The following is a 20,056-nucleotide window of genomic DNA, read 5'->3' as shown; positions in this document are numbered from 1 at the left end:
TAACAAAGGCTTGTTAAAAGGAGAAGTCCCAGAGAAAGACTTCGGGACTTCCAGAAAAGGCAGAGGATCCACACTTGAAAAAACGGTAGAAGCCTTTTCTTTATATCATTCAACAGTGTGCTATAAACATACAGCACTTGATGAAACAGGGTACCACTGGCAAATTTGATGACAATACTAAATCAGCAGAGCGGCCGACAAGACAAACAATGCATCTGCTCTCCCCGCAGACCTTCATAATCTTGAGGAGGCAGCCAACATAAAAAACTTCAACAAGGAGTCCATAGTTCTGCCGCTGGGGCAAAATAATCCCATGCATCAACTCAGGATCGGGACTGACTGGCTAAATAGCAGCAATGCTGAAAAGAACCTGGAGATTACCGTGGATGCCAAGTTGAATCAGAGCAAGTAGAATGCTCGCATCGTGAGTAAAGCAAAATGCATACTGGGCTGCATCAGGAATTGCAAGGCCAGCAGACTGAGGGAAGTTCTTACACCCTGTACTCACCACCAGTGAGGCCACACTGAATACTGGATTCAGTTCTGAGATTCTCAAATCAAGAGGGGTGTTGAGAGACCGGAGACGGTCCAGTGGAGGGCTATTGAGACAGGCTAGACTAAAGTACATGACATATGAGGAGAGGCTGAGGGATCTGAGCTTGTTAAGTCTAGTAAAGAGGAGGCCAAGAGCAACCTAATAACAGCCTGCAATCATTTGAAGCATGCTTCTTGTCAAAGACAGCAAAGCCAAAACTCAGCTTGGTAACGGGAGATGATGTAGTAAGGGACAACAGCCACAGATTGCACCTTGGGAGGTTCAGATTGCTGGGGAGGAAAAAATTTTCCACAAGGAGTGTGCTGCGGCACTGGAACTAGTTAATTGTGGAGGTGGTGGAAATTTCCACCCTTGGTGCTTTTTGTGACTCGGCCAGACAAAGGCAGAGCTGGCCTGACCTAGTTAGGTGACAGCCTGCTTTGAATAAGAGGTTGGACAAGAGATCTCCAGAAGTTTCTCCAACTGGTGTTTCTATGTTTCTATAAAGTAAGTTGAATAAATATTGTTCACGAAACATTTAGGAATAAATTCATTCATTACAGAATATTGGACCCATTATTTAGATGATTAAATCAATGCTTTTAAATTTCTGATTTTGATTGTTCTGGCTTTTTCTATTATACTAATTCTAGAGACAGAAATGTGTCATAATGATCATATAGGGCTATTACTGCTCACACAGCAAATTAAATGTGGGGACTGAGAAAGAGAAGAATGTAAATGATCACTGAAGTCTTTCCCCAGTTCTGTGCTTATTTACCATTGGTTTTAATGGTAGCTGTAGCACTTTAATGCAATTTTCTTTTTTTTCTTCTAATAGTGCATTTTATTCATAATTATAAAATGTCCAAACAACTACTCAAACAGTTTCTCAGAACACATAACTGATAATATATTCAGTAAACTGCACTGTAACTTTGAAGAACAGGTTGGGACAAGAAGTGAAGAATAATATCTTTTCTTAATTGAATCTGCAAACAGAATTCAGGGTGCTTAATTAAAATGTGGTCAGGTCAATGGCTTTTCTATTGACAAAAGAGATTACAATATGAGCTTTACATCTTTTAAAAGAATAGGTCAGATTCTGATTATGTTCACGCTGGTGTAATTGTAGAGTGTTTCTGTTGATGCTAATTCGTATTTATACCAGTGCTTGAGAGTTTAAAATCCATCCAAGCATTTCTAGCAATACAGTGCCTCCTAGCATGATACTTGACATTGATTTAGTTTTAGAAGTACAAGAAGTAAAGGAGCAGTACAGCTTCCCGAAATATAAAGTGCTATCAATTTATGCATAATTTGTAGATAATGCAGAATATAATGGAGAAAACTTAAATTTGTTATCTCTTTGTTGAGTTCACTTTTTCGCTCTAATAATTGATAAATAAAATTCACATTCAGGCACTTATGATTATTAATAATGCAGGGATCTGAAACAGCAGTAACAATTACAAGAAATTATATAACCCATTATTTAAACAGCAGCTTTCTTCAATTTCAAAATAGCATACATTTTTTTTTATAATTTCACTTTCTGCAATACTGGCAAAAATACTGATTTAGGAAAAATTTGTTTTTACAGTTCACATTCCCCTGAGTTTTTTTGAGAACCAAAGGGTGAATAGAACATTTTATTTCATTCATTATCTCTGGAGAAGAGCAAGTTTTTTGTTGTAGACAAGAGAACAATAATGTCTTATATATAACAGTCTTGTTTCATCTGCTCTATACTACTTTTAAGACCTTTTGTGCTCTTGGGTATGTATGTCATGAAAACTACTTTTTTTTCTGCTGCCAGAGCTGGTAATTCTCTTGAAAGTTTCTTTCTGTGCATTGGGGTATATTTATAGCCAAGTTATAAAACTATTATTTATATATGCAGCACAATCTCTCTATGATAACCTCCCAGTTCCAAATGTTTTAAATGAGGATGGCTGACTATTTGATTCCATCAGCATAATGATAGGAGTATTGTTAATTAAGAATATCCATTTGATAGGGGTTGACTTCACAACATTTATAAAAGTCTCTAAAAAAGCCTGGTAATATTACTTATTGTGAGGAGGGTCACAAAAGACTTGAAGTTTCCCATAATAAACTCCGTGGGCATGCATTTAGTTCTCTACAGTATTATTTGTGTCTCATCCAGAGATCCTCCACAAGCACACGAACACCTCTGTGGAAGCTGCTGTCATTGATCAATGTGCAGAGATAGCTGCATGGAGTTTTCCTCAGAAATCAAAAGAAAAATAACTCTGTTTGCATGACCCTGTTTCTGAATTTATAGATCCCATCTCTCAGTCAATTAATTAGCTCCATGTTCACCATGTTCATTTAACTTCAGTGTCTCGAGTTTCAGAGAGAGATTGATTGCTGCTAACTCAGGGAATTCTGCACTGAATTCCATTGTACAGCATAGACGTGGATTCATGTAATCCATAGAAATCAGCCCTACATCCCCCTCCTTTACAAACCTTAATTTTGCAATTATATTCCAGGTATTACTTATGAAAGAGCAATCCCAGATGTGGAGAGAGCCTATGAGATTATTAGACAGGTGAAATTTTTTGGACCTCAGGAGGTCTCTAGTCCAATCTCCTACTCAAAGCAGTGTCACCTTTGAGATTAGATCAGGTACTTCAGGACTTTATCCAGTCTTGTCTTAAAGCCTCCAAGCAGGGAGTCTGCACTGCATCTTTGGGCCAACTGCTCCACTGCTTGACTGTTATGATGGTGAAAAAGTTTTTCTTTATACCCAGTCCGACCATCTTTTGCTTCAGTTTATGCCCATTGTCACTCATCCTCCCAATGTTCACCTCTGTGAAGAGTCTGGCTTCATCTTCTTGATGACCTCCTTATAGGCACTGGAAGGCTACTGTCAGGTTCCCTTGAGAGCCTTCCCTTCTGCAGGCTGAATAAAACTTGGTGGCTATCCGCTGAACTGACTCAAGTTTATCAATGTCTTTCTTGTATGGAAGTTAAGGCGGGGGTGAAATACTGAATACAACATTCTAGATGAGGTCTAATGAATGCTGAATGCAACACTGCAAGTGCCTGAGGCCTTTACTATGTCTAAGATCTTCTTATGCTCTCGAATGACATAACCTTTTTTTATCAGCTGTCATTAAATTGGAAATTCCTAATTTTTGTTAGTGTGATTATGTCATATTTATAGCCAAGCTAAGGAACGATGACAGTATTATATATGTAAACAGGAAAGTTGTACTGATTTTCTTATATAATTTCCATGGGGGAAGGTAAAAATATCTTGGTCCCAAAAATGTGGTCCCACACTGCCAGTGGACCACAACTCCTCATTCCAATGCTACGCTTAAGTCTGCATTGACTCCTCACCAGTACTGGGGTGGGAAGAAGATACTGTGCTATAGTGGCAAATAATGGATCTTTTACTGAATTAGAGCTATGTCCAGACTGTGATATATGGATGACTTCCCAGAAAAGATCAATTCATTTTATACAGTACCTCATTATTCATATGAATTAAAGGTGCAACTCTAATAACTCCACAGCTATCATTTGATATATTTAAGACCTTTGAAAAAATACAAGAGAAATCAACAAAACTGACTGTGAAGCAGGAAATAATATAAACAAAGAGTGGCCTTGCTAGTGACTACTTTAGAAATATAATTTGGTGGTCTTCTACAGTGTTGCCACAGAGATAAAGGATTGACATTTCTACAAGGCAAAAAAAGCATCAAATTGGTCTTAGAAAGTGAACACTCTGAAAAGTAGCCTTTGTAGTGGTATGAATAGAATTATTTAATGTTTAAATCTTTCTCCAGTGGAAATTCAATGGCAAACAAGAAGTACAAATGTTAATGGTACAGGTTCATTCCACTTTACAAATGAAGTGAAAGATATAATAGGAAGATTGGATTTGTTGGAAGATGAAATCCATATTTTCCATAAAATGAGAACTAATTTTTTTTCTTTGAATTATCCTGCTGTGGTGTTGTCCTCCATTTTCCTTAGCCAGTTTTCAATTCTCTTCTTCTTAAACCTTTGTATAGACAGCTATCTTAAATATTGTCTATGATATAATAGAAAACTACTGAATTTATTAACAAGTGAGGGTTAGAAATAAAGACAGTTCTATTAGCAACAAAAGGATGTGAGAAGGACAAAGTCCAACAAAAAAAACCCCAAACTCTTCACATTGGAAACAGTGGAACAAAAAACTAAAACTGGTATGTTAAACAAGTACAGTAAACTTGAAAACTACCATATTGCAATGACCACAGAGTTTTCTACACAGGCTGTATACTCAATCCTACAGAAGAATGGTGGAATTAAGTAATATGGTAATTAAAACACTTTTTTTTTTTACATTGTGTGTGTGCACAATACCACAAAATATCCTGTCTTGTACTGTAATGAAGCTGTAATACAATACACATTAGATTCTCTTCAGAGCAATTTTTGTTTCAGTTAGAGGTTTTCCTGCAAATATCTGAAGTAAATTTAAAAGCAGGGATTCCCACAAGTGTCCAGCTCAGGTCTGCACGATTTGCCTTCAGCATCTTCTACATATTCAGCTTGTTTCAGAGTTCTGCTAAGTCATGCATGCTACACAGTCCAGTGAGCTAAAACTGCTGGTGGATGCACTCCACTGATTAGCACAGTGCTCTGAAAGTTGACCCTCATCCCACAGCTCAGAATATCAGGCTAATGAACAGGTCAAGAAGCTGGGTTTTTTCCTCAGCTCTGCGGAGTTTTGGTGGATAGAAAGATAGCATGAATTCCTCCTCCAACATCCTGTTGCAAGACCCTTTGGAAACAAAAAGAGGCAGCGGCAGTACCAGCTGGCTGTTGCAGGTACGCAGTGGTCTGAACGACGATGAAGTGCAGGACAAAGGAGCTGCTTGAGTGCATAGGCCTTGTGAGTCTGCTTCATACCCATCATAAACATTAGCCATAGTATGGGAAGGAGTCTCCTGATTTGTTATTTAGCTGCTGAGTTGGCGGAGAGGATTTAAATGATTTGTTTCCAGTTGAGTTCATTGTTGCCAAGATAACTCTACTTATAAAGGAGATTACTAGAAATCATGGTTTCTGCTACAGATGAATTGGATAGATAACCTTGATGGTTAGGTCATCAGGATGTTCTGACTGCTGAGTGCTTGTGAGAGCCAAGAACGACCAGCTGTACATGTTATGCCTGAAGGACCATGGTGAAACAGGAAAAAATGGATCTGACCTTACTAACAGTAGTTAATTTCTGAAGGATACTCATACAGTGGAAGACAACTTCTGCATTAATATGATAAATGATAGATTAGGAAACCAAAAGTGCTGGTGAAGGTGGCTATCCAGAAAAGTCAAACACCTTGGGTTCTAGAGAGCTCAGCAAACCAGAATAGCCAAAGAACCCCCAGACAATGGATGCACTGATGGATACAATCCCTAGTCTCATTAACCAATGTGTAATCCATGGTTACACTGTCACTTCCATGTAAATTGAACCCCGTATTTCCACTGATATGGGTGCTTCCATCCTCTTTTCTGTTGGGAGCTGCTTGTTCTAGTGTGTTTCTTCTGTCAAACAGCAAGTCAAATGAAGGAACTGATTTGACTGAAAGATAACTTATAAAGATTTGCTATTAACCGGGTCAGTTCTTCAGTGTGTCGCACTGTGTAGCCACCTTTTACTGGTGTAAAGGAGGTGAAAATAAGAAGCTGAGATGCAGAAAAGGGTGGGATACTAGGACCTTCTTGCAAATTCTTTTGGAAAACAGGAAAGATGATATGTTTGTTGTTGTTGCACAGTTTGGGTGAACCTAAGCTGTGGGCAGGGGAAGAAGCCCAAAGAGAAGCATAGTCTCTGGTCACTGTCACAGGGGACCTTGAAATGGTTATCTAGTGCTGGCCTACATATTAGGTTTTTCAGTACTAGAAGTGACTTAAATACAGATGACAGAAGAATGCAGAAGATGGCAGAAGAGCTTTTTGTTGCTCATCAGTGTCATTGTGGTCAATAAAACTGGGATTTTTTCTTATCCTTTTCCTTATCTTGGCTTGAATTCTCAGTGAGCCCTGAATTAAAAAAAGAAAAAACAACAATGAATCACCCCCCCGCCAAGCCCAAACCCAACACCCTTACAAAGGGAATTTCTAAACTCAAAATACAGAGCGAATTTGCAATTCCCTACTAGCAGGTTGAACCTTGATTATAGTCATCAGTGAGAACGTCTAATGAAGTCCACTTGCCTTCGAATTCAGCAAAAGATAGAGATGCCTGAATCAATTACTTATGTGTAGATGCTTACAGAGAGCTAGATGTCTGATCAATGGAGAGCTTATCAATACAGTTAATGGAGACCAGAGAGCTACTCATCAGTTATTCATCTGGTCAAATAAGGTATGGATGAAAGGGCGAGCTGAACAGTTCTCTAGATTCTATCGACTATAAGAAGTAGACTTCTATTGTTTATAGTGGCAGTTTACATATCTAGTTCATATGTACACACTCATTTTAGGTACCTTAATCTGCAAACTAAATTTTTATCCCAAAAGATAAACAGAGATTAAAGCTGCCTTCACTACTGTTGTACCATCCAATATTGGGAATCCTTTATTCTCCTATGTAAATGCTTTATTTTATAAAAGCTTCCAAACCAACACCACAATTTCTCCATGATAAAATATTCTGCTGCTTGCCACTCTGATACCGAGATTTTACAACTTAGAGCTCAGAGGGTTTTGACTGAATGTAAACCTTTTGGCATTGCTGAGTGTCCATAATCGTATGTGTATCCATGGTAACTACAGGAGAGAAAGTATGGCTGTATAATCCTTCTTAAGTAATACAATATTATGTTTTTCTTGGTAGACAAAGAGATGCTAGCTAGTCATAAGCACATTAAACAGCCTGTGAATATCAAAGTTGCACATACGCTCCTTACCAGCAAAATGGAAATTGTTTTAGTAAAATTGTAATGTGTGGTAACACTTCAGGAATATAAATACAAAATTTCTGGAGCTTCTGTTTTGAATAAAGGTGGGCAAACTAACTTCAGATCAATCATTTTAGTTAAACTTCCTTTCTCTTAATCTTACAGTTTAATAGAAAAGATGTAACTAATCATGCAAATCTTGTTGCTTAGTAGAAAAAGGGCTAAACTATTCTCTGACTAATCAAAATGGAATTTACACCCTTTAATGTCTTATATTCCTGTGTGATAGCCTAAACATGTTCATATAAATGTTTTCATATGATGTAAATGATTCAAGAATCAACATGATATTTACTATACTGCTATATTTTTAAGTAGGGCTTTTTTCCTTGTTTTCTTGTTTTATTAATTATTTTTGGTTAGCAAAAATACAGAATATTTTAGACACAGTTATGACTGTTATTTAAAAAACAAAAATATCTGGACACCATTTTTGCTTTATACTTTCCAGCTTTCCTCCTGTGAATCTTGGTAAAGCTGCAGGAACTGTAAGACTGTTGTCTTATTGACAAGAAACAGCAGAAGTTGCACACTTGTGCAAGCAAAATTAAACACAAGGCACAATTTGGCACTGATGCTCAAGTAAAACAAGCTTTGTATGTCTTCTCCCTCTAGTATTCGGGGTCTATAGAGGTATGCAAGTGGACAGAAAATAGGTGTACCTGAAGAAACACAAGCTTAAAAAATAAAATGTATTTTGCTGTAAAAGAGAAAGAAGAAAGTCTAATTCTATATACAGGCAAAATGGTTTCTGAATGGAAGGGTTTTTTTCCAGTTTTCCATGAGTTTTCAGCTGCTTTCTAATGGGACATACAAACTGAAGAAGGAATGCAAGCATAGGTTCTGATCCCACAGCAATTTTTTTCTCCAACTGCTGGCCCACAGAAATTTGGCATCTGTGGCTTCCCAGCCATGAAAGTAATCCATTGAGTGGAAATCTGGGTTGGTTTTTTTTTTTTTTTTTTCTGTTTTTTTTTCTTCCCATCTATGAGATACATTTGGTGTTTTGATGTCCTTCACAATGTCAGAAACTGATTATGCTTAGCACAGTTTCTATTTAAAGAAATAAGACTAGGAGTCCTCAAGTTAGGTCTATGTTTTTCTCTGTTTTCCCCATACTTCAGCCATGGGGTGGTGGGGCAGGGACAGGAGAGAAGATAATTAAATAAATTTACAGTCACTGTATTTTGCCCAACAATTTCATTATGAATCCAACAATGACCAGAATGAGTCTGTAGGTCCTGATGATTTTAATCCTGAGAAATCTGTCACAGCAGAGCCCTCATTGTAAACAGGGAAAGGTCCAATGTAGGAATGGTAAGGAAGAAAACCTCCATTTTGGACCAGAATCAGAGAACAAGAATAAGGACTATAATCCAGTTTCCCTGTAAGTGTTTGCAGTCCTTGAGGAAAGAATCCCTCTTTGGTTTTCAAACTAAAATGCTTCAAAGTGTCACATTCCCACACTGGTAACGTAGGAAAATAAAATATCTAGACTCAGTTGTATTCCATTAATTGCATATCTGATGCTGAAGAGTAAGATAAGCTCAAGAAATCGGAGTAATGGAGCTCTAGAAGAAGGATAAACTGATTACACAGAATTGTAGAACTGGAAAGCCTCTTGGATGTTCAGTACAAAGCATCACGTACTCCTATTCCAAGGGAAGAATCAACTATAACTTTTGTGATTTTTGATATTTGTTTGTCTACTCTGTACTTAGAAACCTCAAATGACTTCCCAAGTTAATGACTTCCAATGATTCAGTTCTTTTATCATTTAGTAAGTTTTTCTTATAATAGCTGTGCCAAATTATGCAGCCTGCATGTATTGTCCTGTTCCTGGATACATTCATAACATGTAGTCATGGAACCGGAATGATCTAGTCTGGTGATGTGCCTTTTGGCAGTAATTTTTCTTCGAAAGGAAAAGGCTAGTCTAATATATTAAATAATACTGTGCTGGATTCAGAGCTAATTGCTTTGTTCTCATTTTAAGTATTGTCCTGGAAGTGTCACAGTATGTTTCAATATGTGAAGTTAGCTGGTTTGGTAATTGTGATGATAAACAACAAAGCCTAGTGAAGCTTAAAGCTACTTAGTAATAAATAAGTTAGCCTTAAGTAATTTTAAAAGTGCTCTGACCAATATACTTTAAAACTTGTAGGACCTTTGTATAGTTCTTCTAGAGGGCTGCATGGGCTGGAAAGATCACTTCTGATGTAGGTAGACTCAATTCTCTAAGGAACCTGCGGATCTGGAATTCTATGCATAGGAGGGAGTGAGCTGGATGTAATTCAAATATCATCCTTCAACAAAGACTCAAAGAACTGGTATAAAAGTATCCATGAAGTCTCTTTGCTCTTTTTCTCAGTGGAGTCTGGCTCCAGGAACAGAAATAAATTATGGAAAACATTGCATTAACATAGGAGGAGGGGGCCTTGGAAACAAAGGGCATGTCCATGTCTAGATGGCTTAACCTGCTACAGAATTCCCATAATCTATCCACATATACAGGAATTGTGGTTATGGGTGCTGAATCCATCTATGTTGAAGCTTGCAACAGATTCCATTTTACCAGGAGAATAATCAATGGAAATTCCATTCAGACATCCCAGTTTATTCATCTCTTGGCTTTTCTTGTTGATTTACCATGGAGTGGAGGGCAGAAGGGAAGGAAGGGTAAGTTTCCAGTTTAAGTGCCACAAAGCTCAGACTGATTGTTTGGTAACCACCTCACCGTGGACAATAGCATGTCACTTTAGCTATATACCTACCGTATAGCTATATATGATGGCCTGGGAGTTTCATCTGAAAAATAACTGCGGTTTTTTTTCCATATGCTGTACCATCATATTAGAGATCTGTGGAAGTACTTAAGTGACATTCCTCACAATTGCAAAAGAAGACTCTATGAAAGACTTCCTTCATGGTTCACTTGCTGATCAGCCACAACAGCATTTGTTTAAACTTATAGGCATGGCACAAAGCCCTTGTTTTCCCTTATTTGAAAGGTGGTGGAGAAAATAATTTAAAATCAATATTAAACATTATTTCTTAATTAGGTCACTGTATTATGCATATTTTTCATAGACAATTTAAATAATTTTAATGATGTAAGTATATGTACTGTGCTACAGAGGATGTATGATTTAACTGTAGTAAGATTTTTATTTGGGGTTTTTACTCTGAAGACAGCAAAGAAAAATCTCAGAGCTTCCCAAAACCACTCTTTCCAAAGAAACCACAATGTTACAGAGCCCTTTCATCATCCAGCAAACGGTACTGTAGAACACAAAAATATACACTGTACTACTTTAAATTAATTCATATTTGCAGGAGACACAGTCTGTGTGAGTGTGTGCAATTATGAAATGTAACTTTTTTTTCCTCTTGACTTTTTTAGCTGCCTCACCCCTTTTATTTGAACACATACATATGGTGTGTGAGAGTGAGCAAGCTCTCTGTAAATGTTTGGAAGGAGCATCTGTCAGACAATAAAACTTACAAGAAAACATGCTTCTCATTTAAAGTGTATTCACTAGAACTATTTCAGTGTTGGAATCAGTTCATTTGTATAGCTTGGAGGCATTAATAAGAGCAGAGAACTGTAAAGGCACCAGAAAACTCGAACTGTTACTAAGAATCCAAGGGGTTTTTTTAAAGCATTTCGTCTATTCGGCATCACAGTTTTCTGATAGGAACCTGAACCAGTTGACAGACAGGAAACCTCTGATAATTCATCCAAAAAGATTGCAAACAAGAAGATGGCATGCTTTTTGCAAACCTGGAAAGTCTAAAGATTACAATAATTGTTGGACCAAAGGGACCCTCTTCAGGCATAAATAGCAAGACTCCTACTGTCTTCTCTTGCAGACCAACTCAGCTGCCAGCAAAAGCAGGTGCTCTCCCCCTACCAGTGCTCCAGAGGAAATATTTAGTGAGTATTCACAGCTCTTTTTACAAATTAATATATTATTAGCGTTTTAGTTATATTTGTATAGTTTTCTCAAAGGACAAAAGCATTTAAAAATAAGTTTTTAAGGCTGTTATTTTAAACAATTGCTGGAGTTCAACAGTCTGATGCAATTATCATATTAATTTTTTTTAAAAAATGACACAACCTATGACAGCAACTTTTAAAAAATATTATTTTTTAACAACTGTGTAGCTTAAACAATCTGAAGCAATTACAATGTATTTTTTAGTGCCCATGTTATGACAGCAAAGTAATTTATATAAATATGAAATGTATTTGACTTAAAATGTTATGCCATAAACCAGCCTTTGTAGAACACAAATTTAAAATAAATCATTTCTTTTGGCAAAGTAACCTGCAATTTAATCTTTAGAAGAATAAATATACCACTAATGTTTTCCACAGAAACAGTTGCTACTCTAATTAATTCAAGATGTGGCTCTAATAAGATTTCAAAAGAAAATCAGAAACAGATTTTTCTCAGAGGTAGTACTATGGACAAGGTTAAGATTTTTTTGTTTTCATTAGAAACACTTGTCCCAGGTAACGTTACAGATTTGTAGTATATAGCGTGGTATATATCAAATCTGAAAGCATTATAATAATGTTTTCAGAAGCGTAACAATTCTTAGTGTTTCAGATATATGCTTTCTTTTTGGTTATAACTTACGGTACGTTACATTTTATTAGGTAACTGTTATTCAATTTTGAGTTTAGAGTGACTAATATGGCTAACATTTTTTTCTTTTTTGTGTGGAAGGGAATGGAAAACCTGATGTTTGTCTACTGCTCCTGTAAAGTTATCTGGACATTACTTGTAACAATACTAGGTTATGCCAGCAGCTTGCCTGTGGGTGATGATTCTATTTGCACAGCAGAGGAACTTGCGAAGTACAGCATAATCTTCACAGGGAAATGGAGTCAGACTGCTTTCCCTAAGCAGTATCCACTTTATAGGCCCCCACCACAGTGGTCATCAATGCTAGGTAAGTGAAGTATGTACAGTTTTAAAACCAGATAAATGCCTTGACCACTGTGGTCTTTTTTCTTCTAAATAGTCAATTTTAAGATAACTAATGAAAAAGGAAAAAAATAGCCGAAGTTATTAAGAGTAAAATGCAGAAATTGAAGTATCCACAACGCTTTCAAAAATCTACAACTGTTTTCAATTGACTTCTGTTTTCAATTGGCTGCAGCTGAAATAAACAGTGATAAGCCAAATGTTTTCGTGTTCACTCATTTTTATACACATATTTTTTAACCTCAGATATAAAACAGAGAAACTGAAGAAATAGGGACAATCTAAATCAGACTTTTATGTCATGCCATGTATTCACTCAAATAGGTGTTACTCATAGTTCTGACTACAGCATGTGGAAAAAAAATGAATACGCCAGCAATGGTGTACGTGATTTTGCTGAAAAGGGTGAAGCATGGGTATTAATGAAAGAAATAGAAGAAGCTGGAGAGAAAATTCAGAGTGTACATGGAATCTTCTCTGCTCCTGCCATTTCCAGTGGTACAGGACAAACCTTCACTGAATTAGAAGCACATTCAAGACATCCCCTAGTAAGTAAATGTACATATTAATTTTAAAAGTTTATTTTATGTCACTAGCACCCAAAATTAAATATTTGAGTTCTCACTTGTAGGAACAGTATAATGCAAGGGTTACTAAAAAGCATGTCACATTGCAGGGAGCACTGTACAGATTCTATAAAGTAGAAGAGCATAATGACATTTATTTCAAAAATTTTAAGTTAAAATTACTATAAGCAGGACTGGAGCATTTCAAAATAAGCAATGCAATCCTGATGGATCATTTTGTTTCTTTAGGTTTCATTTGTTGTACGAATTGTTCCAAGCCCCGACTGGTTTGTGGGTATTGACAGCCTAAATCTCTGTGAAGGAGATCACTGGGTGGAAGAAATATCAGTAGATCTATTTCCTTATGACGCTGGAACTGATAGTGGTTTCACATTTTCCTCCCCAAACTTTGCCACTATTCCACAGGACACAGTTACAGAGGTAGGTGTATATACGTAGTTTAGCACTTCATACCTATATGATTTGAGTCCTCCCTTTAAAAGATAACTATCGAATGACTACACAATAGACTCTTGTGAAACTGATTTCAGCATTTGAGAGTGCTGATGCTCTCTCCATATGAATTTATTACATAGCTGATAACCCTACTACTTTTGTTTATTTTCTGTATCTTTCAAATTTATGAGGTAAATGCAGATGGTTTATGAAAATTTGGCTCTACATTTAAAGTATTTTTAGATGATTTTTAACAATTCTTAAAACACCAGGAAAATAAAAATGTTCACAAAAGTCCTGGCATTACTAAATGTGTATCTAAACAGGAAAATTCTTCATAGTGAATACTGATGTGGGGAGGAGTTTTCAGTTAAAAGCATTGGTGAAACTTGAAACTGTTACAGTTGAGGGAAAGGAGCTAAGGGAAAGCAGAGGAGAACTTCATCACTACTGCGGTGACCCCACTTTAAATCTCTTTCTTGCTTGATGCTCTATATGCCTCACACTTTGCTTTTGTCATTTAAGGGTGGTGGGGAACAAAGGATTTTGATTCAAATATTTTGAATATTATAAGCGTTCAGTTAATCCTTTCTTTAAGGTCAGTTTTTCTAGAGCCAAATGCTGTGCTAATGAGTAATGAGAAAAGAAACAGAGAAGCTGGAAAACAATACATTTGGCCTCCTATATGCATATGACAGCTGCTATAGCATACCTAATACTATTATTTAATACGCTTGTATTCTTCCTTGTAATAACATCCACTTCTTCACATCAAACCACTCCATACATTACTGTGTTTTCAGTACCTCCCGCCATAGTCCTCTATCCAAAGGTTGGCACAATTCATTGTGCCCATTCTTAAAGCATTATGCATAAAAATTCTGGGATTACCAGCAGTAGTTGTGTGAACTGAGGTTCATAGAAACTGGTTATATGCATTTTACTTGCCAAAAAGTATTAGCATGATGTGTAAACATGATTTTACAGTTATCTTCTTACTAATGTGATGTAGTTCCTTTAAGGTTCCCCTTTTTATTTCACAGATCACTTGTTCCTCTCCAAGTCACCCAGCAAACTCATTTTATTATCCCAAACTCAAAATTTTGCCACCTATTGCTCAAGTAACAATGGTGAAATTAAAGAAAAACCAGCTGGGTCTTTCTGCACCTTATTTTAATCTTCCAGCTAAAAGCAATGAAATAATAGACTCTGTCTCAGGTAAGTGATTAGTACTTTGATATTCTCAATTCTGTTATTTCCGTTCACTCAGAAAATATGTGGAAATCTGGCAGGCAATGTGGATGAAATAGGTGATTAGGGAGAATATTCTCCTATCTGCATAGGAATAGTTTCCAGACTCGCACATGGGAAATCAAACAAGCCCATTGACATAAAAGAGAATCCCTGAAAGAATAAGGAAGGGATTGCGTATTTGAGCTATGGTTCAAAGGTTTGGGTTATATCCATAGTAAGGGCTACTCAAGCCTTACTATCAGCAAAAATCAGTGAATTTTATTGTTTATCAACACTTGATCAGAATCAGAGTTCCCAAATTCTTTGCAACTTTGAAGTAAATATTCATCGGTAAGTTTGTACATGATGATGGAACAAAAGTACTATTATTCTTGTCTCTTGCTGGGTCAGAGGGCTTGATAGTTATGTGCAATAAGAATTGATATAATTCAATTGATTTGGACATGTTTGTGATAGAAACATACATCCTGACAACAAAAATAATGTTGTCTCTCATTTTTCTTTTCTTAAAAATATTAGCTAATAACCTTGTTTAGGTAGGGAGACATGCAAACTACTGACTCAGGTCAGTCTTAAGGCTAATTTTCAAATCTCCACACTAACAAATATGTAATTAACATAATATTTGCTCTAAGGGAAAGATAGCAGTTGGACAGTGTTCGCTGAGATTTTCTCTTCACACTTTTTGAGTGATTTTTTACAAAGTGAAAGAGGAAGGGTTAAGAATAAGAAGACTGACATCCTAAATATTATTTGAGAGACAGCAATAAGCTAAATCCCCAATGAAGAGCTAGAAGAGCTGCCATGTTCCAAGAGCTTCTCCAGAATGTGAAGATTGCATGCCTCTAACTCTGTGCTGAAGACACCTCACATTCACTAAAAAAAAGCTCATTAAACAGCTAATAATGCATGATTTATACTTTGACAAATGTATTTATCAATTTATAGTGTTTTAATGTATTTCTATTGGTAAACAAGACATATTAAAAGTGAATGCTACATATCCCATTTCAGTCATCTGCCTTTCCCACAACATCTGAAAGGAACATTTGGCCCTTTTTAGGATATACATTTAAAACAATGCATTTAAAGTATGTTATTTAAAAAATCATTTTTAATGATATATCTCCACTTTATTGTATATTAACCAGTAAATCAGTCTATTTAAAAACATATTCCAGAATCAAAAGGACAGATTTAATTACCAGAGATCAAACTGTGTCCCTCATTCCCTCTAGAAACATGGGAATGAGTGATCACAACAGAAGTGGTGAGTTCCACTGTAATACCAGAAATTTATACCAGAGGTCACACATTTAGTACAGCATTTAAAGCTGGTTTTGTGCACATGTACTTTACCCACAGATGTTGTAATACACAGTTTTGATGCAATTTCCTGTGACAAGCAATATTTTTATTTAACCTGCTAAGGAATAGTCACCTATATTTTTATGAGAGAGATTTTCAGTGGAAGTATACATTATGAAAAATACTTTAGAGTTCCTGATTTCTTTTCTTGCAGCAAATTAAAACTATATTGAAAACCCTTTTAGTATTAAAAAGCTTCTAATGACAGAATATCTTTGTTGGCAAAGGGAACTGTAGTGTACAAACCAAACAATAGCAACATGATTTAATGATAAAAAAATGAGACTTTATTTCTGAAGCAAATTGGAACAAAAGTTAAATGGAATTCAATATGAACAACTATAGGAACAATCTCTATCTGCAAAGAAATATGAATATACCTAAATAAACCAGAGAAAAACTTTAATCCTGGTGTTTTTAGTAAGACATGCAAAGGCAAATGAGTTATAAAATTGACAGCAAATGTTTTTTAATGCAATCATTTGAATGCAATTATTTTAAGCATAGTTTTCTTTGATAGGAATTCTGTATTTTCAATTCAGTAGATAATATGCTGCACTACTGATATAATACCTCAGTCTCTAGACTGTAATAATAATAATAATAATAATAATAGTAATACCAGTGTTGATGAGCTTAGGAGCTGAAAACAGACATTTTTATTTATAAGACAATGTACGGATTTTAGTAATATCACATGTATTTTTGTATAAGAAAGGACACTATTTGATCATCATTCCTTAATGTTTTGCCAACTATTTGCCTTAAGCACAAATTTATGTAAAGTTACCTTTTTATTGTGTATATTGCAGAAACACCACTGGACTGTGAGGTTTCACAATGGTCTTCCTGGGGTCTCTGTAGAGGTCTTTGCAGAAAAACAGGGACCAAGATCAGAACCCGTTTCGTACTTCTTCAGCCTGCCAATAATGGAATGCCTTGTCCAAATCTGGATGAAGAAACAGGATGTGAACCAGAGAATTGTGTCTGAAATAAAGAAAAGAAAATAATTTAGATAATTTAAAAATAGGATAAGTTTAACTAAATCTAAACTACATGTCAGTCAATGTTCTTTATAATTTGGGTATGCTGCACTATTTTGCTGAAAAGATATATTAGACTGGTTTTGAAAGTTGCTGTTTAATATCAAGATTTTGGGGGGTTAAATTCCTAAGGTTTAGTATGACAACAGTACTTGATCATTTACAGACCAAAAACCACCAAATAAAGCCTTGCTATAAATATACTGTAAGTTCTTGGAGTACCCTCTAGTGGCAGAAAAGAAGACATTTGGAAAGATTATACTTCACCAATGTAAAAATCTTTCAGTGACAGAATCTAAACTAATAACGTTCTTAAATACTGTAATTTGTTTATCTACAGCTATTTATACCTAGAAATTAATTTTTTCTCTAAATTATGTTTTTATAATTTATTGGCATTTTTGTCGTCTTTCTAAACATGTTTAACATACATTTCTTCAGAAACTACTTACATAAACTGGAGTGACCAGATGTTTGCAGTGTGGTTAAGACAATAGTATAACTGAGTAAACTTGTCTTGAGACTTATGAATACATAAAAATGTCTTTTTCTTTTCTCAAAAGTGAGGAGAATATCTGTCATGAGGACACTCAGCCAACAAAATTATTAGAAATAATCAGAAGAGTGGATAATAGTAGAAAACCTCTGAACTTAATTAAAAGTGTTAGCTGAGATTTAAAAACTGACTGATTGCTGGTATGTGTCCCTCATGAGAGAACTATCTCAAAATTAACAACGTTGACCATAACATAAATTATATCATTGTCTTTATATACGCAGTAAATGTGTCCATATTTCTTTAAATGTGCTTGCTGCTATTTGTGTCATCCTAACATTTTTACAGAGAAAACTTACCAATGTTTTAATATTATCTGAAATTGAGGTATACACAGATATAACAAAACACAGTATGTCAGAGACTGTTCCTGACTGCAAGTGTTAATGCTCAAATAACCGTTATAAAATGAATGTAACATATGGCTTATAAAGAGTTGTGGCTACCAACTAGGAAAAGAATTTTGGAATAACACTGTTCAATAGAATATGTTTACAGTCAGCCCACAAAACTTTTACAGCACACTGCAATTTTACAAATACACAGCACAGATACTGAACAGGAGAGTTGATATGAGTAGGTTCTTTTTGGAATATGCCAAATATCAGAAAATTTATTATGTACTTAAAGGAGCACACTGTATTCTCTGTAGGGCTGAAACATTTAAAAGATTCTCTAAATTTTTTTCCAGGAGATAAATCTTCCAAAGACCCAAAGAAATTTGAAACTTTATCAGACTAGACTAAGTTGGTCCTGCAAATGCTGATAAATGCACAGTTGTTAGAGCTAAGTATAGGAATTTCTACATCTTGCATTCTTCAGATTCCCACTGTTGCCTGTTTTTCAAAATTGCTTCACTTACTCTTTTTATTATACCTATTTTTTTCAGTTCCCCTGTTTCCATTCTGTAATGGAAATAGTGTTATTGTACTATAATTTTCATATTTTGTGTTTAGTTAATTTCTCCACCTTTTCAACTTTTTTCTTTCTTCTTTTTATATTACTTTTTGCTCATTCTGTGTTTTCTTTTCTCTTAAACCTGTGTACTATATAGTTACACAGTTATCACCATCTCAGAAAACATAAGCATATATTGAAGTATATATTTAAGTATTCTCTGAGGACAGGAACTAATTTCAAATTTATTGATCAATGAGTGATAAACTAAACTCAATAATGGTCTTGGGCAGAAATCAGATGCAAGTCTAAATTATGACTTAGGGAAAACAAACCCACAAACCACAAGATATCCTTGGAGGAACCTTCCTGGAAGTTCTCTAAACACTAGAGTTTTGCTTCCCCACATGTCCAGAACAGCTAAAGGACTAGGTCCAGTAGAAGAGTATCGATCTGCATCTGTAATTGTATACATGACCAGAATCTAAGATTTCAGTCCTGCAAGATATGGTTTGGTAGTGGAGCAGTCCCAGTGTTTACTCAAACTCCTGAAGCCAAAAGTTTCCCAAAGGACACTGAAGGAGAAGGGATGAGAGGGAGAGGTGGAGTAGAAAGGGAAGTGAACATGTAAAAGGCCAACACACTTCAGGAAACTCCAGTTAGTGATAAATACCTTTTCTATTTTAGAGTGTTTACATACATGAATATTCACTGCAGAAACTTCAAGTAGAAGTTTCCTATCCAGTTACCTGGATATGTTTTTTTTGGCAAGCAGTGACTTCAGGAGACTTTGGTAAATATGGCATTCTTTAAGGATGCCCTTGTGGCTGTATAATGTTTGGCCATAAATATAGTTCCAGGCATTCACTTTGCAAACACCAGGGATGGAGACATTTCTTGGCAAGACTGTGGATACAGTGAGTTCCAGTGAAGCACATTCTAATGATGGAGCACATTTCTCATAACATATCTTTATTAAACTGATTAGTAGGTACGTGGTCCCTGTGTGGATATGGCTAGGCCTTTGTAGCTTTTACTTTCAGCACAGTTTTGGATTTGTCTTTATTAAAAACTTTGGGACAGCGAAGAAACACAGAGGAGCTCTTCCTTCCCTTTCCCTTACATCCAGTGTTACAGATGGCTGGCAGCCAAGATGCTGTGGTCCTAAATACATGAGATTTAGGGAAGGAAACAGGTAAATTAATTTCTGGGTTAAACTAATCTCAGAAAACACATTAGGAGGAAACTTGAAATGGATTTGTAAAGACAATTTTTTTTAGCAATAATGTTTTGTAGGAAGAATCAGCTTTGATGCCTTGGCAGATATTCTTGCAGAATGGAAGCCACAGTTAAAGGTAAGTGTAGCAGCAAAAAAGTCTCCCCAAA

The 20,056-nt window shown here is 35.8% G+C and overlaps 1 protein-coding gene across 1 annotated transcript; it reads left to right on the top strand.

The window, feature by feature from the left end:
* The first annotated feature begins 11,118 nt into the window (after positions 1 to 11,118).
* On the top strand, positions 11,119 to 18,021 carry SPON2 (spondin 2). The gene is made up of 6 exons (XM_030028177.1): positions 11,119 to 11,470; positions 12,270 to 12,495; positions 12,855 to 13,078; positions 13,346 to 13,537; positions 14,596 to 14,770; positions 16,987 to 18,021. The coding sequence occupies exons 1-6, from the start codon at positions 11,303 to 11,305 to the stop codon at positions 17,163 to 17,165; spliced, it is 1,164 nt and encodes a 387-aa protein (XP_029884037.1). The 5' UTR covers positions 11,119 to 11,302; the 3' UTR covers positions 17,166 to 18,021.
* Positions 18,022 to 20,056: the final 2,035 nt, after the last annotated feature.

This window comes from Aquila chrysaetos, chromosome 1 (assembly GCF_900496995.4).
Source record: "Aquila chrysaetos chrysaetos chromosome 1, bAquChr1.4, whole genome shotgun sequence".
Classification (NCBI taxonomy): Eukaryota; Metazoa; Chordata; class Aves; order Accipitriformes; family Accipitridae; genus Aquila; species Aquila chrysaetos.
The sequence above is the reverse complement of the archived record's forward strand: the minus strand, read 5'-3'. Positions and strand labels throughout refer to the sequence as shown.

Bases quoted from the DNA above. Each gene is read 5' to 3' on its own strand.
- SPON2 (XM_030028177.1), top strand. From the start codon at position 11,303: ATGCTTTTTGCAAACCTGGAAAGTCTAAAGATTACAATAATTGTTGGA. The intron at 12,496-12,854 runs GTAAGTGAAGTA...TCACTCAAATAG, and splicing joins ACAGTGGTCATCAATGCTAG to GTGTTACTCATAGTTCTGAC. The intron at 13,079-13,345 runs GTAAGTAAATGT...TTGTTTCTTTAG, and splicing joins CACATTCAAGACATCCCCTA to GTTTCATTTGTTGTACGAAT.